The 23,492-nt window shown below is 36.2% G+C and overlaps 2 protein-coding genes across 5 annotated transcripts in view; one reads left to right on the forward strand and one right to left on the reverse strand.

Annotated features, from left to right (window-relative positions):
• Positions 1 to 23,492, forward strand: part of LOC150097851 (uncharacterized) — a 98,980-nt gene that overhangs the window by 61,976 nt on the left and 13,512 nt on the right. The window lies entirely within an intron of this gene.
• Positions 1 to 23,492, reverse strand: part of fmt (phosphatase 6 regulatory subunit 1-like protein fmt) — a 450,952-nt gene that overhangs the window by 26,591 nt on the left and 400,869 nt on the right. For all 4 annotated transcript variants that reach the window (XM_090406310.1, XM_090406311.1, XM_090406308.1 and 1 more), the window contains one exon: positions 18,743 to 18,865. In XM_090406310.1, the coding sequence (XP_090262436.1) occupies positions 18,743 to 18,865 (123 nt within the window). The remainder of the gene's footprint in view (positions 1 to 18,742; positions 18,866 to 23,492) is intronic.

Consider the following 23,492-nt stretch of genomic DNA (forward strand, 5'->3'; position numbering starts at 1 on the left):
TTTATTACAACAGTTATTCAGTCTATTCAGGGAATCTTACAGACTTGTACTGGATTATTTTAAGTATAACATCATCTGCAATAAAGGAAAAAGCTGAGATTAACATCTCCAATTCTGATACCAGGTTTAATACCGCTTATCTTCATAATGTGATCAATATAGATAATGAATAACAGAGGGGATAATGTATATCCTTGACTGACACCAAATTTAACATAAAGACATCTTCCTGTACTTCCTTCAGTTCTAACTGCTGACTTACAAATCAAATAAAGACTAAGTATTGCTTGTTATAATGCCCATTGATACGATATCACTGTAGCGTTTTGAGTAACTTTTCTCTTGATCCCTTGTCATATGCCTTTTGCAGATCTACAAAACTTAAATACAAATCTCTGTTATATTCTCAAGATTTCTCAACTATTTGTTGAAAAGTGAATCTGATCCAGACAACCTCTATATGGCCTGAATCTAGCTTGTTCTTCACCAATCTTCTCTTCCACAATCCTTCTCAACCCATTTTTCTAGTATACTTGAGAAACGGTTGTGGCATAAATCTTACCAGGAACAGAATCTTATCCAGACAGCCTCTATATGGCCTGAATCTAGCTTGTTCTTCAACAATCTTCTCTTCCACAAACCTTCTCAACCCGTTTTTCAAGTATACTTGAGAAACGGTTCTAGTATAAATCTTACCAGGAACATTCAGCAGAGAAATACCTCTGTAATTCTCACATTCAGTTTTATTTCCCTTTTTATATATATTGGTACTATGAGAGCTATACTTCAGTCATCTGGAATTCATCCCACTGCCAAGGCCTTCTGAACTATGCAGTGCAGCCACTGCCAGACTTTATACCTCCATACTTGAGTATTTCTGGTCGAATATCATCTATTCCTATTGCATTTCCAAAGGTTTTTTATGGCTTTTAATACTTAAAGTATGGATATGTATTGCTGATTGCATGCCTGCTAAGTGTTTTTTTACTGCTTTTACCACAGTGTCTCCATACCTTAGACGAAGCCCTTTGGTCAGAAAGACCAGGGTTCAATTCCCATCCATGATGTGAGGAACCTTTATCTGGTCTCTTTCGACTAACAGCGAGTTAGCTGGTCTCATATGGAGGTAGAAGGGTTTTTTATCCTGAAAACTAGGGTTTTTCATCCCTCAAAACAGGCAAATCGCCCATGAACACACAAGGATTTACATTCATAAAATACATACTTAATTCCCTCATTAGGAGGGCTCAACCTGTCCTAAGGGATGGTTGAGGAATGGGGGAACCCCATACGAATAAATAAATCACTATGCTGTCACTGCTTGTTACAATTAGCAATTTTTCGAAGTAATTACTCCATACATCAAGGATATCTTTATCTTTTCATGCCACCTTTATCATCTCTAATTCCTTTTTACAGCACTCTTTCCTCCATTTCCACCTTCTTGATATATTTTTTTTCCCTGTACACCGCTTGAGGGTACATGTCAGGAATTTGATGATGATGATGATATTTATTTTCCATGTTCTTACCAGTCTTCCCATGACTTTTGTTTAGTTAGTTTTCCACGGTGTTTAATTTTCTTACATTTGTCTCTGTATTCCTTAAGAGCACAAGCTGACTTATTCACCAGAAACTTTCAATATGCTTTCTTCTTTTCCTTCACTGCCTTTAACTTCCTGTGTCCACCATGGAGTTCTGATTTTTCTATCCTTGCAGAAAACCTCACCATATGCCTCTCTGGCTGAATCAATCAACGTTTTCTTCAGGGTTTACCACTGAATGTCCAAGGTTGGGTTCCTGTTCTCAAACTCTTTCATTTTTTCTTGAATAATATTTGTGTATTTTAGTCTACAGTTCACATTTGAGAGCTCCTCAACTTTTAATCACTTTAAAACTTTCTTACATGTTCTTTACAGTACGAAATTCAATTTTATCCTGCACTAGTGAAAAAAACATCATTGTCAACAATAACATAGTCAATGAGTTTTCTTATTCCTTACCTCTTCTCCATGTGAATTTGTGCACATTTTTATGTTGGAACATTGTGTTAGTAATAACTAGTCCATGTCCTGAGCAGAAATATAACAGGTATTTGCCATTATTATTAGCTTTTCTCCAAATTATTGAAAGAAAATACAGAAATATTTTCAAAATATTTCTGTCTGACAATCATTTCCTATTCTGCTATTTAGATATCCAACAAAGACCAACTTTTCCTTTTTCATTGTGTCAGTGGCTTTCTCTAAAGCCTCAAAAAATTCTTCTACCTCTATCTTAGTGGAACCTTCTGTGGGACGATATGCACAACAATAAGTCTCATTGTTCAGTTCCTAATTCTGATATTGCCCACATCACTCTAATCATTATTGCCTGTCATTCAAGACATCTCTTAAGGATGTTACTGATGCTATAAGAGTGCAGAAAGTGAAGGTGAAATAGGTGACTAGTTTAACTGGTACTAATGTTCTAGGAGAGAAATATGGTATGCGAGAAGATATAAAAGAGTTGCTGGTACAGGTAAGAATAATGAGAAAGTAAGAGTTGCAAGTCTTCTGCCAGGATATGATAGAAGTGAACTGAAATAAAGAGGTATCTGATTACAAATGATGTCAGTGTATAGGTTGTCCAGGCAGAATGGTGTGAAGTTTGTGGATATGTTAAGTGAGTTTGATGGAAGGAAGGACTGATACATAAGGCAGAAGGTCTGCATTTGAAAAAGTATTGTTCAGCGAGTGTTTCGAAGTGCAGTCATTGAAACAAGAATGTTTAGGGGAAATGGATGCATGTCAGTCCAGGGAATCTAGAAGTGAATAAGTGGGAGAATGATCACGTGATGCTGTATGTAGCTCTTCAGATTCACAACTCAAGAATGATAATTAACACAAGGTGTAATGGAGATTGTGGGATAAAGGGATATCGTAGTTTATGTATATTAATGCCAGAAATTTCAGAATAAGGGAGAGGAGTATTTAGCATTGATTTGATCATGTTATCCAGAAGTAAAATAGCCACTGATGAGAATGAAGATGACAGAGGGAACAGGATGGGAGGAGGAGAGATTTTGCTAATGATAGCAGAAAAAATTGATTAAAAAAAAATGTACATCAGGAGGACAGTTCATTTGAGGCTATCTGGTGAGATAGAGATCAACAAGATGAAATATAGAAGTTAAGTTGGTTGCTGCTATATAAGGGAGAATGTAGATGCCATTCATTAATAAATTAGTATGTGAGTGCATGTCAAGTAATTATTATGTGGGATTTCAACTAAGGGGACATAGACTGGAAAGAGAATGGTCACAAGGAGGGAAGGAAATGGAACTGATCCGGCTACTAATAGATAATTACCTGAGATAGCATGCAATGGAAAGGACACGGTCGAGAGTGCAGGATCTAATCGCATCATTAACAATCTAGCTGTAACCAATCTAGCCATAATGGTTCCACCTAGGAAAAGTGATCATGTTGACTAGACCTGGGAGAATGTCTGAATTCTGAATGTCAGACATCCAGAATTTTCTGTTAAGAAGGAAATTACAAAGCAGGTGACTGCGACAAGCTGAGGGATCAGCTTGCAGCAGTACCGTGTCTGAAGAATTTGAAGGGTGAGATGCTGACAGTGCATGGGAGATGGTCAAGGGATGTTTGAGGAAAGCAGTATCAGACTGTATAGCCAGATAAATCAAGCAGGAGTCAGGTGGATGAATAGCACTATTAAGTAGGAGTTGCAAAATAAGAAAAATTTAGGAAAGAATATAAAGAAAACGGTGTCAGCATGTCATAGTACAGGCAAGAAAGGTGACCTGTATAGTAAGAAACCCAAAAGAGTTATTTCATTATGTGGGAAATAAAAGGATGACTTTAACAAGTGTTAATAGTAGGGAGGTAATTGAAGTAAACAAAATAATTGGGTTACTGAGTAATCATTATGCAAGAATATTATCATCAAGGCAGAGATACTGCAGTACCAGAGGACACTGACTGATGTGAGAATAGATAGAGGAATGCAAATGTGTATTATGACAATGCACAAGGAAATTGGCAGCCTCTTTTGATCAAGCTGTTCAAGTCTCAGGTCTTGGAGGGTACCTAGTGGGTGAAAACAGGATAATAATGTCCAACTGCTTAAAGGAGGATCATATTACAGGACAATCAGTAGTTCAGAAGCAGTTGATAAAAGACAGAAATTCAGGACTCTGTGACAGAACTATGATACTTCAAGGGGCATCAAGGTTTTGTAAAAGGTAGGCCTGCCTTAATTTGCTTACTTTTATAATAAAGTGACATATGAGTACAATAAAGGAAATGGCTACACAGCGATACTTAAAGACTTGGTAAAGGCATTTGACAAGATTCCATGTGGAATTCTGTTGCATAAACTGCAACAAATGGAGATGGATATGAAGCTGGTTTATTGCAGGGGGGTTGATCGACAGATATCAAAGAGTAGTTTATGGAGGAGTTAAGTAGTATAGAAAAAGAAACTAACAATTGTCTCCCCTTCCTAGAGACATGACTCTTAAATAGATCATCATCTTTTTCTCTTTATAAGAAACACATAGGAGTGCTTAAGGTTCAAAGCTGTATAACCGAGAGGAGACTTCCACATAGCCTTTAAAGGAATGCGGAGAACGAACCAGAGCTTCTGACCTAATGTCCAATCCTCACCTTCTCGTGGTGCACCCTGTTGGGTATCTACCTGGATACTGAATGAACAAGGATGGGCTGACAATTTCGGATTTAGCCGACCAAACTGTAATTCTTATTGGCTTAAACATAATTACAAAATGATGGTACAACATGACAAAATTTCATGCCGGCTGGGATGTCGCCTGGTTAAAGAAGGACCCCATTGTTTTCATCATTTGATCTTTCTGAGCAATAAATACAAAATGTTATATTCAGGCAATGACAATCAAGGAAAAGAAGGAGTAGCCATAGTATTCAACACTAAATATCAGGCTAATCTTCTTGAATGGCAGGCAGTCTCAAGTAGAGTGATGTGGGCGAATATGAGAATGGGGAACTGGACAATGAGACTTATTTGTGCCTATGGTCCCATAGAAGGTTCTACTGAGGTAGAAGTGGAGGAATTTTTCGAGACTTTAGAAAAAGCAACTGACACAATGAAAAAGGAAAAGTTGGTCCTTGTTGGGGATCTAAATAGCAGAGTATAAAATGATTGTCAGACATACAAAAATATATTGGGAAAATTTGGAGAAAAGAGCAAAGCTAATAATAATGGCAAATATTTGTTGGATTTCTGCTCAGGACATGGACTGGTTATTACTAACACCATGTTCCAACATAAAAATGTGCACAAATTCACATGGAGAGAAGAGGCTAGGAATAAGAAAAGTCTCATTGACTATGCTATTGTTGATAGTGATGTCTTCTCCCTGGTACTGGACACCAGAGTGTACAGAGGATATGAAATTGGAAGCGATCACTATTTAGTCTTGAGGAGGATAAAATTGAATTTCATATTGAAAAGAATAACATGTAAGAAAGTTTTAAAGCGAATAAAAGTCGAGCAGCTGTCAGATGTGAACTGTAGACTAAAATACACAAAGATTATTGCAGAAAAAATGAGAGATTTTGAGAACAGGAACCAAACTTTAGAGATTCAGTGGCAAACTCTGAAGAAAACATTGATTGATTCTGCCAGAGAGGCATGTGGTGAGGATCTCTGCAAGGATAGAAAAATCAGACCTCCCTGGTGGACACAAGAAGTTAAAGAAAAGAAGAAAGCATATCAAAAGTTCCTGGCAAATAAGTCAGCTTATGTTCTTAAAGAATACAGAGACAAATGCCAGAATGCTAAACACTGTGTAAAACTAGCTAAACAAAAGTCTTGGGAGGACTTTGGCAAGAATACAGAAAATAAATATCAAGAAGGTGGAAAAATATTCTGGAGGTTGTTGAAGAAGCTTAGGAATGGAGGAAAGAGTGCTGTAAAAGGAGTTAGAGATGATAAAGGTGACATGAAAACGGGAATAAAAAGATATCCTTGAAGTATGGAGTAATTACTTTGAAAAACTGCTAAATGAAACAAGCCGTGATGACAGCACAGTGGTAAAAAACACAGAACCAGGCATGCAGTCAGCAATACATATCCATACTTGAAGTAGAAAAAGCCATCAAAGGCTTGAAATGTGGAAAGGCAGCAGGAGTAGACTATATTCGACCAGAAATGCTCAATTATGGTGGCATAAGAGTCTTGCAGGTGGCGGCACTTCATAGTTCAGAAAGCCTGGACAGAGGGACGAATTCCCGATGATTGGAGTAGAGCTCTCATAGTACCCATATATCATCATCATCATAATCAAATTCCTGCCATGTACCCTCAAGGGGTGTACAGGATATGACAGCACTACATGAAAAATTTACATCATTACTAACTTCCTATCTACAATTTTCCTCCAAATCAGCCTGTTACTTGTCAAGACTCCAACATTATGAGATCTTATATTTCTATCGTCTAAGGCACTTTGTACCGTATCAATCCACCTATATCTTGGTCTTCCTCTGGGTCGTTTTCCTGCCAACCTGGCAGAGAAAACTTGTTTTGCTAATCTTTCCTCTCGCATTCTATTTAAATGACCATACCACCTGAGATTAGCTCTGCTAATGCATTCCTGGATGCTGACAATGTCAAGTTCTTTCCTAATATCCTCATTTTTAATATGATATTGTCATTGATGCCACTGTTCACGCCTCTAATCTTTCTCAGGACTCTCATATCTGCGGTCTCTAGTCTTTGGTCAAGTGTTTTACTTCTGACCCAGCTCTCAGATCCATAAGTTAAAACTGGTTTGAACACTGTCTTGTATAGCTAATTTAGTGTTCTGACTAATTTCTCTCTTATTCCATATGAATTTATTCAGTTGTCTTCACACCATACCAGCTTTGCTGATTCTGTTGTCTATTTCTATATTTAATTTACCATCTTCAGTAAAAATCGTGCCTAAGGAACTGAAATGTTTTACTTGTTCCACAGGTTCTCCATTCACAACACAGTTGACATTTTCAATGATTCTGCCTATTTTCATTGTCTTTGTCTTTTTATTGCTGACCTTCATACCATATCTATTAAAACAGTTATTCAATTTAATCAGGGAATCTTGTAGACTTGTAGCGGATTTATTTAGAAGTATAACATCATCCGCATAAAGCAAAGAGCTGACATTAACATTTCCAATTTTGATATCAGGTTTAATACCACTTTCCTTCATAATGTGATCCATATAGATAATGAATAACAGAGGGGATAATGTACATCCTTGTCTCACACCAGATTTAACATTAAACCATCTTCCTGTACTTCCTTCAATTCTAACTGCTGACTTACAACTCAAATAAAGACTAAGTATTGCTTGATATAATGCAACATCGACACCTATAACTGCAGCGTATTGAATAGCTTTTCTCTTGGCACCTTGTCATATGCCTTTTCCAAATCGACAAAATTTAAATACAGATCTTTGTTATATTCCCATGCTTTCTCGACTATTTGTCGTAAAATGAAGATCTGATCCTGACAGCCTCTATTTGGTCTGAATCCAGCTTGTTCTTCACCAAGCTTTTCTTCCACAATTCTTCTCAACCATTTCTCAAGTATACTTGCATAGATCTTGCCAGGAACACTCAGTAGGGAAATACCTCTGTAATTCTCACATTCAGTTTCATTTCCCTTTTTATATACGAGTACTATGAGAGCTCTACTCCAATCATCTAGAATTCGTCCCTCAGTCCAGGCTTTCTGAACTATGCAGTGCAGCCACTGTAATACTTTTATACCACCATACTTCAGCATTTCTGGTCAAATATCATATACTCCTGCTGCCTTTCCACATTTCAAGACTTTGATGGCTTTTTCTACTTCAAGTATGGATATGTATTCCTGACTGCATGCCTGCTCAGTATTGTTTACCACTGTGCTGTCATCACTGCTTGTTTCATTTAGCAGTTTTTCAAAGTAATTACTCCATACTTCAAGGATATCTTTTTCTCCTATTTTCATGTCACCTTTATCATCTCTAACTCCTTTTACAGCACTCTTTCCTCCATTCCTAAGCTTCTTCAACAACCTCCAGAATATTTTGCCACCTTCTTGATATTTATTTTCTATATTCTCGCCCAAGTCCTCCCATGACTTTTGTTTAGCTAGTTTTACACACTGTTTAGCTTACTTACATTTGTCTCTGTATTCTTTAAGAACACAAGCTGACTTATTTGACAGGAACTTTTGATATGCTTTCTTCTTTTCCTTCACTGCCTCTTTAACTTCCTGTGTCCACCAGGGAGTTCTGATTTTTTTATCCTTGCACACAACCTCACCACATGCCTCTCTGGCAGAATCAATCAATGTTTTCTTCAGAGTTTGCCACTGAATCTCCAAGGTTTGATTCCTGTTCTCAAACTCTTTCATTTTCTTTTCAATAATCTTTCTGTATTTTAGTCTATAGTTCACATCTGAGAGCTGCTCAACTTTTATTCGCTTTAAATCTTTCTTACATGTTATTCTTTTCAATATGAAATTCAATTTTATACTGCACAAGACTAAATAGTGATTGCTTCCAATTTCAAATCCTCTGTACACTCTGGTGTCCGGCACCAGGGAGAAAACATCACTATCAAGAATAATATAGTCAATGAGACGTTTCTTATTCCTAGCCTCTTCTCTCCATGTGAATTTGTGCACATTTTTATGTTGGAACATGGTGTTAGTAATAACCAGTCCATGTCCTGAGCAGAAATCCAACAGATATTTGCCATTATTATTAGCTTTGCTCTTTTCTCCAAATTTTCCCAAAATATTTTTATATGTCTCACAATCATTTCCTACTCTGCTATTTAGATACCCAACAAGGACCAACTTTTCCTTTTTCATTGTGTCAGTTGCTTTTTCTAAAGCATCAAAAAATTCCTCCACTTCTACCTTAGTAGAACCTTCTGTGGGACCATAGGCACAAATAAGTCTCATTGTCCAGTTCCCCATTCTCATATTTGCCAGCATTACTCTACTTGAGAGTGACTGCCATTCAAGAAGATTAGCATCATATTTTGTGTTGAATACTATGGCTACTCCTTGTTTTCCTTGATTGTCATTGCCTGAATATAACATTTTGTATTTATTGCTCAGAAAGATCTCCCCAGTTTTGGTCTTTTTTGTTTCAGTCACCCCTATTATGTCGATCTGGTACTTATCTAATTCCTCAGCTAGCTCCATTTCTTTGCCATTCAGGCTTCTTATGTTGATAGTACCGATCTTTAACTCTGGTGATGTTGAGTTGGGGTTTGTTTTCAGATTTGTTCCAGTAGCTGACTTTTCGCTGTTCGCCCTGGTGAAAACAACGGGGGCCTTGTTTAACCGGGCGACGCCCCAGCCGGCATGAAATTTTGTCATGTTGTACCATAATTTTTTATTTTGGTTTAACCAATAAGAATACAATTTGGTTGGCTATATCCCAAATTGCCAGCCCATCCTCTTTCGTTCAGTATCAAAGTAGATACCCAACAGGGTGCACCACGAGAAGGTGAGGATTGGACATTAGGTCAGAAGAAGCCCTGGTCGGTTCTCCGCATTCCTTTAAAGGCTATGTGGAGGTCTAATCTCAGTTATACAGCTTTGACCCTTAAGCACCGCAGTACCCATATATAAAAAGGGAAATAAAACTGAATGTGAGAATTACAGAGATATTTCCCTACTGAGTGTTCCTGGCAAGACTTATGCAAGTATACTATAGAAACGGTTGAGAAGAATTGTAGAAGAAAAGCTTGGTGAAGAACAAGCTGGATTCAGGCCCAATAGAGGCTGTCAGGATCAGATCTTCACTTTATGACAAATAGTCGAGAAAGCATGGGAATATAACAATGATCTGTATTTAAGTTTTGTCGATTTGGAAAAGGCATATGACAAGGTGCCAAGAGAGAAGCTATTCAATACACTACAGTTATATGGTGTCAATGGGACATTATATCAAGCAATACTTAGTCTTTATTTGAGTTGTAAGTCAGCAGTTAGAATTGAAGGAATTACAGAAAGATGGTTTAATGTTAAATCTGGTGTGAGACAAGGATGTACATTATCCCCTCTGTTATTCATTATCTATATGGATCACATTATGAAGGAAAGTGGTATTAAACATGATATCAAAATTGGAGATGTTAATGGCAGCTCTTTGCTTTATGCGGATGATGTTATACTTCTAAATAAATTCGCTACAAGTCTGCAAGATTCTCTGACTAAACTGAATAACTGTTGTAATAGATATGGTATGAAGGTCAGCAATAAAAAGACAAAGACAATGAAAATAGGAAGAATCATTGAAAATGTCAACTGTGTTGTGAATGGAGAACCTGTGGAACAAGTAAAACATTTCAGCTACTTAGGCACGATTTTTACTGAAGATGGTAAATTAAATATAGAAATAGACAACAGAATCAGCAAAGCTGGCATGGTAGGAAGTCAACTGAATAAATTTATATGGAATAAGAGAGAAATTAGTCAGAACACTAAATTAGCTGTATACAAGACAGTGTTCAAACCAGGTTTAACATGGATCTGAGAGCTCCGTTAGAAGTAAAACACTTGACCAAAGACTAGAGACCGCAGATATAAGAGTCCTGAGAAAGATTATATGCGTGAACAGATGGCATCAATGGCAATATCATATTAAAAACGAGAATATTAGGAAAGAACTTGACATTGTCAACATCCAGGAATGCGTTAGTAGAGCTAACCTCAGGTGGTATGGTCACTTAAACAGAATCGGTGAAGAAAGATTAGCAAAACAAGTGTTTTCTGCCAGGTTGGCAGCAAAACGATCCAGAGGAAGACTAAGATATAGGTGGATTGATACGGTACAAAGTGCCTTAGATGATAGAAATATAAGATCTGATAAAGTTGGAGTCTTGACAAGTAACAGACTGATTTGGAGGAAAATTGTAGATAGGAAGTTAGTAATGATGTAATTTTTTTCATGTAGTACTATCATATCCTGTACACCCCTCGAGGGTACATGGCAGGAATTTGATGATGATGATATGCTATGCAAGTGCCTGTGGTAAATTTTTGTAAAGAATAGAGTATAGTGTTAAAGTAGTGAAGTAACACAAATATATGTTATTTTTGTGTAAGGTAAAATTCTGAAGTTAGCTATGCTGGGAGAAATAGTTATTCCTCACTATTTGTCTAAAATGTATTGTACAGTACCAAGTAGTATGTTAGGGTTGAGCAAACACAGAATGTGGGTGTTTTAATTGTGTAATGAAATTACTGGAGTTAGCCATGCTGGAAGAAACAGTTATTCCCAACTACAGTTACATCCCGAGTTATGTAAGTAATGCATTCCGTAAACCTGTATGTAACTCTAATTTGTAAATTACATACATACAATAAAATGTTCAATGGCTAATCATACCGCTGTCTTACATAAATTTTTTTGCCATTAATCAGATATTTTCCATTTTTAATATTTTTCATTTTTAGAGTGATTAAAAAAAATCAATTATAAAAATTGAATATCCCGCCTTCATACATATGAATTATTTTCACCCTTTCTTCTAAAGTAATTTGCAGACCTTTGTTTTTTAGATTTATTACCAGCGCATTGGTTTTGTGTTTGCATTCGATTGTAAGGGTAAAAAAAACAAACAACGAAACTACTTTCTAGTAATAACAAGCGACTGAGCTAACTGTGCCAATCATCTCCTACTGTACTGCAATAAGGCTGTCAAAGAAGTACCTGTGCAAAGCCGCAAATGTGTTCATATGCACTAGTAGATTTATTACGTAACTGCGAATTTACTTAAGTCATGTATAGTAACTCGGGATGTAACTGTATTTGTCTAGTTTGTAACCTCAAGCGACACCTAGCGACGATCTGAGTATACCAAGAGTCCGAATAATAAATCAGGTAGGGGTTAAATGGATAAATAACACTATTAAGCTTGAGCTGCAAAAAAAGAAACAATTGTGGAGGGAATTTAAGGAGAAGGGTGACCATCAGGTGCATGAACAGTATAAAGCTCAGGCCAGGATGGTAACAAGGGTGGTAAGAAAAGCAAAAGCAGATTACGAAAGGAAATTGGCCATGCAGGCTAAAGAGAATCCCAAACAGTTTTTTCAATATGTTGCAAGTAAAAGGAAAAATGCTCATGGTAGAATGATCTTAAAAAATGCTGAGGGTAGGGAGGTAACTGAATCAGTCGATGTTGTGGAATTACTGAGCGAGCACTTTGCAAGAGTATATCATCCAGGTGGTGGCCTTGCGGAAATGGAGGAACCAACAGCTTATACTGGAATTGTGATGAATGAGGTAGAGGTAACTAGTCTGTTACAGAACCTCAATGTCAATACATCTGTAGGATTGGATGGTATACCAGCTCGTGTCGTACGTGAAGCGGCAAAAGAATTGTCAGTGCCCTTGACCATTATGTTTAATTTGAGCCTCAGGACTGGGTCAGTCCCAAGGGGGTGGAAAGAGGGGAAAATAGTTCCACTGCACAAAGGTGGTTCCAAGGCTGCTGTTGAAAATTACCGGCCAATCAGCATAACAGGAATCATTATCAAGGTCTTAGAGAAAATAGTCAAGAGGAAAATACAAGATTGGATAGAAGAAAATGGGATACTGTATCGGGGACAGCATGGTTTTGTGAAGGGTAGGTCATGCCTCAGTAACTTGCTCACGTATTATAACACAGTGACGGCTGAACTGGATAAGGGTAATGGGTTTACAGTGATTCTGCTGGACCTTGCTAAGGCCTTTGACAGGATACCACATGGAATTCTAATCAGTAAATTGCAGCATATGGGAATGGACATAGGGTTGGTGAGATGGATAGGAGGGTGGTTGACGGAGAGATATCAGAGAGTGGTTTACTCAGGAGTAGAGTCCAAAAGACGGCCTGTGACTAGTGGTGTACCACAAGGATCTGTTCTTGGACCACTGCTGTTTAATTTGTTCATAAATGATATAGGAAAGGATCTGAGAGGAACAGTTCATTTGTTTGCGGATGATGCAAAGTTGGGTAGGGCAATAGTGAATGCAGATGACGTCAAAATTTTGCAGGATGATTTGGATAGATTGGAGGTCTGGGCTAGGGAGAATGGATGTCAATTTAATGTGGCAAAATGTAAGGTTATGCATTTTGGGGTGAAAAGATGGGAGGCAGTTTACTGCATTGGTGGAACCGTGCTCCAGGAAATTGATGAGGCACGAGATTTAGGAGTGTTGGTGGATAAGGAATTGAAATTTAGGGGACACATTGCAAAAGTGGCCAAATCAGCTCATCAAATCACTTGGTTGCTGAAGAATACGTTGACAAGCAGAGACAAGCAGGTTATTGTTCCTCTGTATCGAGCCTTGATAAGACCTCATCTCGACTACTGTGCTCAGATTTGGTCACCTAGGTTTCTTCTTGATGGGGAGGAGGTGGAGAGGATCCAGAGGCGAGTGACCAAGATGATAGCAGGTCTGTGGAATGAACCGTATGAGAACAGGTTGAGGATTTGTGGGTTGCAAAAATTGGTTGATAGGCGGAGGAGGGGAGATATGATTGAGACATTCAAATTACTGAAGGGTTTCTATAAAATTAATTCAGAAGATATTTTTGAGAACAGGGCTGGTTGTGGGAGGACTAGGGGACATCCATGGAAACTGGGCAAAAGTGTGGTTAGTAAAGGTGTTAGAGCTGGGTTCTTTACTTTTAGAGTAGTGAATGAGTGGAATGCGCTCCCTGAGTCTGTGGTGGATGCTGTGACAGTGAATGAGTTTAAGGCGAGGTATGATAGATACTGTATGAATGTCGAATAGTTGTGATGAAAATGATTTGGGGGCTCCCTCGATGAGTCTAATGACTCCCTGGAGTTGCCCGTAATAATAATAATAATAATAATTTTTTTTAGTTGGAATAAAACTTTATTTAAACAACAATTTGATCTGATCATTGCCACGACTTGCTAAATGGTTAAGAAGATTTTCGCTAAGATCTTTCCTTTATTCCATTTCTTTAATTTCTTAGTCTCTAATAATCTGCCTGGCTGGTACAGTTGTAAATCAAATAAATTTGTCAGTCTGAAGAGTGTGAGCAATTAGAAATACCACAATCGTATAGCCGGCAATAGCTAGAATCTTAGTCTGTTTTACATGCAGTAGGAACAAAGGGCAAGGCAGAAAAAAAAAAAAAAAAGGGGGGGGGATTTAAGATATCAAATTATTTTACTAATTTTACTAATGGTGCAGTCAATAGGAATTTAATTCTTGTAGAAATTCTTATACGCTGGTTAGACATGATAACTAAATACTTAAGGAATTGACAGCGTACACTAGAAATATAAATTAAATCAACTTTAATATATACTTTCCGATATTTCGGCAACGTCATGTTGCCATCTTCATGGGAACTTAAGATAAAGACACGTGCATGCAAGTACTACATAACAGCAAATGAGAAATGAAGCGAGGAAGCTACCGTTTCCCTAAAGTCCTGATGGTGCCCCCTGACGGGCTATATTAGGTGTTCTTGGCCTTTGGGCTGAAGTTCTTCTGATATATGTTTCCCAAATTTCGGGCAGTTTCATGCATCCAAATTTGTTGAGGTTTGGCATGTTCCTAAGGGCTGAGGCTGATTCCATGAATAGTCTTTCATATTTGAACTTTCTGCGGTGTATTACTGGCTTTCTTCCACCTTATTCTGTGGCGAATATCCAGAGCATGGTCTGCAAGCCTAGAGTGGTTGTACTGGTGAAATCTGGAGAAAAAGAAAAAAACAATAGCTTCCCCTTCCTAGACACACTAGTAACCCGCAAACCTGATGGAACCTTGGTTTTCTCAGTTTATAGAAAACCCAGTTTATAGAAAACAGAACTTCAGCCCATGCTCTGGATACTTGCCACAGAATAAGGTGGAAGAAAGCCACAGTAATACACTGCAGTAAGTTCAAATATGAAAGACTATTCATGGAATCAGCCTCAGACCTTAGGAACATGCCAAACCTCAACAAATTTGGATGCATGAGACTGCCCCAAATTTGGGAAACATACATCAGAAGAACCAGCCCAAAGGCCAAGAACACCTAATATAGCCCACCAGGGAGCACCATCAGGAGTTTAGGAAAACAGTAGCTTCCTCGCTTCATTTCTCATTTGCTGTTATGTAGTACTTGCGTGCATGTGTCTTTATCTTAAGTTCCCATGAAGATGGCAACGTGACGTTGCCGAAATATTGGAAAGTATTTCCAATATTTAAAGTTATTAAAGTTGATTTAATTTTTTAATTATTAAAGTTGATTTAATTGAAACATATTAAAGTTGATTTAATTTATATTTCTAGTGTATGCTCTCAATTCCTTAAGTATTTAGTTATCAATAGGAATTTAATAATTTAAATAAAAAACTAGACACACATATAAAAATATTTAGATATGCTCTACTGTGATATAAGTAAACAGCTGGTGGACACAAGAAAAAGAATACATAGACGTAACAAACAGATCAGAGAGAAAAAAAGAAAAGGGAGAGTTGTAAATTATTCCCTTAAGAAATATAGAAAATAAGGAACAAATGCTGATTTTCAGTGGATTCCTTATTTGTTTAAGTTCCTGCTGGGAAGTTAATGTATCATTACAAAAATAATTGTGATTTTTGTTTTTGACTGAAGAATGGATAAAAAGCTATTCTCCATGTTTATAGAACTAAAGTTATCAAGTAAAAATACAGGAACTTTCTGAAATAGTTGTATTCTGTTTTACCAATGGATAATTGCAACTTATGTAGTAAACTGTTAATATTTTTGATACTTGCCTTAAAAGAAATGGGAATTCAACTTGCAGTAAGATACCGAGGTATGAAGAGTAATTTCTTGTATGAAAGGAAATTCATTGCTGCTGTTTCCCCTTAAAGAGTTTCCACCAACTTAAAATACTTGATCAATGCAGAAGATGTGTTTTGATTTACCAGACAAAATTTACCAAGTTTTCTGCTATGTCCAAGTTTCTGATTGAAATACATTAACTTCTGCCTTTGCAGAAGTTAACACATATTTAACATAAACAAATTTGTGTGTGTGAGTAGAAGAATCACTAATTTTTTAATATGCAATTTTATTCTATATCTTGCGTGTGATATGCACACACACACATTTTATTAATAAAATATGGAATGAAACTTTAGTTTTCAAATATCTAGCATAGTGAAACACCAAATATATATTGGACTGGGGATAGAACCTCTAAAATTAGGTTAAAAGAATATAATACTTTGTGAATTATGTAATGTACATGGCAGGGTGAATGTGGAGTATCCCCCTGCAGTGAGTCAAACTCCATGGTGGTGTCACATAATTATAAGCAACCATGGTACTGTTACACCCTGATACCTTCACTATGTGAAATTTTCAGTTATCATGGTGTAACATGAAGAGAAAATAAAATAAAACCCCTGTATAAGAGCTAATACATAAATTACTTAAAGAAAGAAAAATATTCTTGCATCCAAGTAAAATATATACCAAAAAAGTGACTGTTGAATAAATAATAAAAGAAGGAATATATTACAGTTGTGATATGGAAAAAATTAGCTAAGACAAAAAAGATTAGTCATAAGGAACTGTATGTGAGAGGCTGGAGATTAAAATATTAAGTAAATTCTTAGAAAATTTGGAAGGGGGATTAATTTAGAGGCTAGCAAAAGAAGAACAATAGACTATCGCTCAGGGTCAATTCCCGGATCGAGACATCGTCACGTGCTTGCCGACCTTAGGATGTTTGGCAGAAAAACGCCTCCCTAATTGGTTGGTGACGTCGAATCCAGTAAGGGGCAGAGAGAAAAGAAATTAAAGAAAGTGCCGACAGGGATCAAGGTATAAAAGGGTTACCCCCCCCCAAGAAGGCTTTCTCCCAGATAGTTTCTTCACGAGTTCCTTCATATAGGTTTTCACGTGGTTTTCCTGAGTGGCGGGATTGGAGTTAATCTCCGTCGTCACAACAAGGAAACAATAGTGAGCGGGATTTCAATTCCGTATTTCCTATGGTAAGAAACGAGAAATGCCATTTAGCTAAAAGAAAGAAGGTATTATCTATGTGTTTCATCATTCGGTGACAACTACAAAAAAAGGAAATCTGTAAAGAAGTCTGTGTCCTTGTGAGTTTCACAGCCATGGTATAGATGATTCTAAAGTGTGTTCTTAATTCAAGTACGAAAAGTAAAGATCGCTTAAGCACAGTTAATGCCAAAAGAACTTAGGAGTGATCATACCAGGATAGTTCAATCGGAAAAGAGGTAGAGGCCAATATAGAAAACTCAAGAGAAAAAGGTACTGTGAAAATCTCGTGTTAACTAGAAATCGTCTGTAATTGTAATCATTATTTTATTACTGAACTGTTGAAGAGACTAAGGAAAATATACTAGGACTTTAGTACATGACTGATTATACTGAGGTATGCTTGTTTAATATTAATTATATAGGTATTCATGTGTCCTGAGATTTATGCATGTGTGTTGTAATGTATAGGAAAGTTTTTAATGTCAAAGTTATGTGTTAGCACAGTGAAAGGATATTTTAATCTACATAGTTTTAGATAGTTAAATAGAGTGAATTGATCACATATGTCCATGTGCTACAGCATATAGCATATTCAGACTAATATATGGCTAACTAACGTGTTAATTAGATCTGGGATTATACATATGATTGTATGTGTTGAATTTGTTATGGCGGCATGATCGTAATACCCATATAAGATCTTAGCCAAATACTTGTGATTAGCTAATGTTATTTTGTAAATGTTTTCTTAGTATTGAATTGAATTGTACCATACTAATGAGTTTAATAAACTTTTGTTCATTGATAAAAGTTGTCTGAAATTGCTGCCCAATGTACCACTTGAAAAATGTACGAACCTAATCACGCAGGAAATTAATGTGTTAAAAAATGAGATAAAGTGTCACGACTGCAATATTGTTTCACATTCAGACATATTTTAGTAATTGCTCCTTGTTTTTGTATTTAATATCTCAAACTAAATGTCCCAAAAGGTGCAGTATAATATAAATATTAGGGACACTAAGGGGAGAAATAGCTTAAATATTTGTATTTTGGGGTGATATCTCGTACATAGATAAAAGTTGAATATCGAAAAGCAGAATTTCACTAGATAGAATAATAATCATAAATTGGGACACAACAGTACTCTACCCAGGCTAAAAAAAGTAACTTGTAAGATATTTGCATGACTAGTGAGCTAGCACAAAATTTTTCAAGCTCTATACACACACTTTGGGCAGTTGATGATTGTGTTGATACAAGCATAGTGGTAAGGGGTAACTCAGTGGATGCCAGCTCAGTTGTGCAGTATTCACTGAAGCACATGCTGAAAAAGATCAGGCAGAAACAGATCCATGAGGTAGTGGGTGAACTGAGTCTATGAAAAAAAAAAAAAGATTACTAATTAGCCTAATTTATCTTTTGCAGAGCATCAATAATAATAACTGAATTTTAGACAATGTACTATAGTCTGAAACTCGAATTTTTTGAGCTGCAGGATTAAAAACCTCGAGTTTCCAGGAGGGAAAAAAGGTCTAAAAAATGAAGTACAATCTAGTTTGTAATTAGAATCAAACCTATAATAGTCTTTCTTCTGGTAGTCAACTACCATTATGATACTAAAACATTGCAACAAGGTTACACAGGCAGTATTTTTCATATAAATTTTATATATAGCAGTGTCATACTTACTTATTGATTTCAGTAATCTTCTCAAACAAGTCTGCTTTATTACTTTTTCCAGATGAACTCATATCACCTGATGCTCTTTCATGACTATCATTTTGTAGTACTAGGGATTCATGCAATGATAAACTATAAAAGAAAATCGATTTTTCATAAAGTAATTAACGATTATCATAATTTTTGATAATTAAATGTGCACTTTTTTTTATACAAGTTGCAAAATAGAAAACATTTTCATACAATTTAAAGAAAAAACATTGTTTTCTCTTGTTAAAAAAGTGTCTATAATTTACTCCAAAAAAATCAAATAAAACAAGTAAGACAATGTATTTTTATGGGGTACTTAAGGGTCAATGCTGTATAACTGAGAGGAAACTTCCATATAGTCTTTAAAGGAATGCGGAGAGCCGACCAGGGCTGCTGACCTAATGTCCAATCCTCACCTTCTCGTGGTGCACCTTGTATGGTACCTACCTGGACACTGAATGGATGAGGATGAGCTGACAATTCGGGATTTAGCCGACCAAACTGTATTCGTATTGGCTTAAACCAAAATATAAAACGATGGTACAACATGACAGAATTTCATGCTGAATGGGGGGGGGGTCGCCTGGTTAAACAATGCCCTAGTTGTTTTCGCCAGGGAACCAAGGCAAACAGCAAAAAGTCAGCTACTGGAACAAATCCTAAAACACACCCCAACTCAACATAACCAGAGTTCAAGATAGATACTAATCAACATAAGAAGCCTAAATAGCAAAGAAATGGAGCTAGCTGAGCAATTGGATAAGTACCAGATCGACATAATAGGGATGACTAAAACAAAAAAGACAAAAACTGGTGAGATCTTTCTGAGCAATAAATACAAAATGTTATATTCAGGCAATGACAATAAAGGAAAAGAAGGAGTAGCTGTAGTATTTAACACTAAATACGAGGTTAATCTTCTTGAATTGCAGGCAATTTCAAGTAGAGTGATGTGGGCAAATATCAGAATGGAAAACTGGACAATGAGACTTATTTGCACCACAGAAGGAGGGTAGAAGTGGCGGATTTTTTTTTTGGGACTTTAGAGAAAGCAACTGACACGATGAAAAATTGATCCTTGTTGGGGATCAAAATAGTAGTGTTGGAAATGATTGTCAGACATACAAAGATGTTTTGGGAAAATTTGGAGCAAAGAGCAAAGCTAATAGTACTGGCAAATTACCTGGTGGATTTTGGTCAGGCATGCACTGGTTATTACTAACACAATATTCCAACATAAAAATGTGCACAAATTCACATGGAGAGAAGAAGCAAGGAATAAGAAAAGTCTCACTGACTATGTTATTGTCGATAGCGATGTTTTCTCCTTGGTGCAATACACTAAAGTTTGCAGAGGATTTGAAATTGATCACCATTTAGTCTTGAGTAGGATAAAATTGAATTTCTTACTGAAAATAAGAACATGTAAGAAAGTTTTAAAGCAATTAAAAGTTGAGCAGCTCTCAGATGTGAACTGTGGACTAAGATATACAAACATTATTCAAGAAAAAGTGAGATTTTGAGAATAGGAACCAAACCTTGGAGATTCAGTGGCAAGCCTTGAAGAAAGTCCTGATTGATTCAGCTAGAAAGGCATGTGAAGTTGTCTGCAAGGATAGTAAAATTAGAACTCCATGGTGGACACAGGAAGTTAAAGAGGCAGTGAAGGAAAAGAAGAAGAAAGCATATCAAAAGTTCCTGTCAAATAAGTCAGCTTGTGCTCTTAGAGAATACAGAGACAAATGTAAGAAAGCTAAACACTGTGTAAAACTAGCTAAACAAAAGTCATGGGAAGACTTTAGTAAGAACATAGAAAATAAATATCAAGAAGGTTGCACAATATTTTGGAGGTTGTTGAAGAAACTCAGAAATGATGGAAAGAGTGCTGTAAAAGGAATTAGAGATTATAAACGTGACATGAAAACTGGAGAAAAAGATTTACTTGATGTATGGAGTAATTACTTTGAAAAATTGCTAAATGAAACAAGTGTTGAACTCTGAATGGTCCTGTCTCATAGTATCAGCAAATCATTCAGAATTCAACAAGCATAACACAGCAAACTAAATATTTAAAAGAAGAAAATACTTGCATTTCGTCAAAACCAAAATTAGAATGTATTAAATGTGTTAAATTATATAAGGTAATGAAATATAATGCTAAGAATGTATCAGATTATAAAATGGTAAAGAAGTATAACTGTGTAGTAATGTAATGTGTTATTCAAATTTTATTTAAGTGAATTGAAGATCAAAATTTTGTATTATACCATTCAGCTAAGGTTAACTTGAATATTCCACTGAACAAATTGTAAAAGTGGGTTCAAAGGTTTGATACGTGCTGGCATAAACGCCCGAGGCTGCGTAATACAAGGTGTTGGATCCTACTTCGTCTTAATCTGTACCTTGGATCCGACATGTTATTTACTACGATGTTCTTAACCTAAAAATAGTTGCTAGTTGGTTTCTAATTCAAATATAGAGAAAATTTATATTTAATGACTGCGCCACTCTATATCTGAATTAGTTCAAGAATTGAAGAAAAATCAACCTTCAACTATCTCTCCTTAAAATATATACTGGCCGAGTATATTTAACTAACTTAATTCACCCGCTTTGGTTCGAATATTTTACGAATGGTGCAGTAAAAGAGATTCAGGCAAAATACAACTTTAGATAAACAAAAACAAACATTTAATTTTAAAATCACAAATTATACACTTAAGATCAAAATACTAAATAAGTTATTATAAACACTTCAGCCTTTCTGATAATAAAGTCATGCAAACTCAGACAATGGTAATTCTGTTATCTATAATACAGTCTTCTCACAGTTCCTTTTAGCTATTTAATAAAGTTCCTTAATGATCATTCACATCAATATCTCATAGTTCTTTAAGTTTTAAATACAATAAAAATTTCAGTAACACCTCTTTACAAACAAACACTTTTAATTTTACACTTCAGTTAATTCTCCGCAACAGTTACTGTTAGTATAGGGAATTTCTAGGATGAAACTCATACACTTCTCCGTATAGAATTATTAAAGGTTGGAATGATCTTACCGATAATCTTTTTTCTTCTTTAACTTACACACAAACACTTTTTATAACTGTAAACACTTAAACAGTATACGGCACTCGTTAAAATAAATCTTCTAAGCAATAACTGAATTAATCGTCGGTTACTACACACATAAACAAACGTTGTTGCATAAAGTACTACTGATCAGTCATGAAATAAGGCAACATACAATAATTCCTTAACTTGAGGTTTTATATGCACAGTTGTTCATTCCTCCGGCATTCAATTTAATCCTTTAGGTACTATAATTCTTGACACCGCTATCATTAAACACGACTCTGTTGCCTCTAATTATTCTCTAGTTACTTCGTGCTATGCTTCAAGTTTCCGTGTGTCCTTGAAAGGTCGACCCTGAAATTAAATCTCAACTCAAGTAATCGCTAGTCTATCCATATCACTTAGCTATCTTCCGTAGCTTTATTTGTTATTCCGAAACTTATAAGCTAACTGCTTCTCGACTAGTAGACTTTATTTAGCTGCTTGAGTGACTTGCTGACTCGCTATTATCGCACTGTGATTTTCGAATGCCGAATGCTCCGATTCCAACTTAATGCCAATCCCTCTCTAATAAATCTCTAATGCTCTCTCTTTTCCAGCGTTCCTCGCTTTTTATATCCATTTTTCCCGCCTAAATTCTTCTCGTGATCGCTTTAACTAATTCCTTTTTAGTAAACTTTCAGCTTTCTCCCCACGTTCTGTTCCAAAAACGTGCTCGTTCACTTACATACGTTTCCATGACAACCAAACAAAATATAATAAAATTGAGGTATTGCATAACGTTAACTTCTACAAACAGAAATAAATAGAGAATATTTACATTTCAAATAATGCGCTGTTAAATTATCAAATTTAAATCCTTATAATATTAATATAGTAATAAATAAAATAGCTTAATAATATTTAAATACAATCTTTTCATTATTAATACATATACCTTTGATTAAATAATTAGATATTAGACAAAATTAAAGTAGTTATATGAATATTAAATTGTAAAATAAGTTGTTTACATTAAATAATATTTACAAGTCTAGCCTTTGTGATGGAAGATCATGTTGGATTCTGAAGCAAATAATAATTACTCTAATCTCTACATAATCAGAATCCAACAAAGGAAAGAGATGTGCATAATAGCAGTTCTGTGAATCCTACCACAGAAAAAAATGCTGACATCATCGGAGATCGAGAATAGTATAGCACAGCACAGAGGTTTCTGGAGAAAATAGGGGGCACTATGCAATGAAAGATAGAAGTGATTACCGGGAGAAGGCTTTTTTCCCGGGATTCGTGGTTGTGAGGAGGTTCGATCGAGGTAGTGGTTTCCAGGGCGTGCAGCAGGTGAGGATGAGTGGCAGCAGGAAATTTGAATCAGGCAGTCCATGAAGCTACGGACAGAGTTCCAGCGCGACGCAGCCAACATTTTCATTGCAAGCGGGTGCTATGTCGTGGATATTCCTCACGTGCGGCGTCAGAGTTCCACATAGCAGGACTCTGATGCCGCACGTGATCCAGGCAAGGAATCAAATCTCGGGAACTACTAAAGCAGTATTAACCAGTAGACCCATTCCATGACAGTGAAGGTAATGTAAACTTTTGTTACTAAAATTTTAGAGCCTATTTGTATGAAGAACTTTAGATACAAGAAGTG

The sequence above is a fragment of the Typopeltis vanoorti genome, chromosome 16, assembly GCF_054136105.1.
Source record: "Typopeltis vanoorti isolate ZY-2024b chromosome 16, IOZ_Tvanoo_1.0, whole genome shotgun sequence".
Taxonomy (NCBI): domain Eukaryota; kingdom Metazoa; phylum Arthropoda; class Arachnida; order Uropygi; family Thelyphonidae; genus Typopeltis; species Typopeltis vanoorti.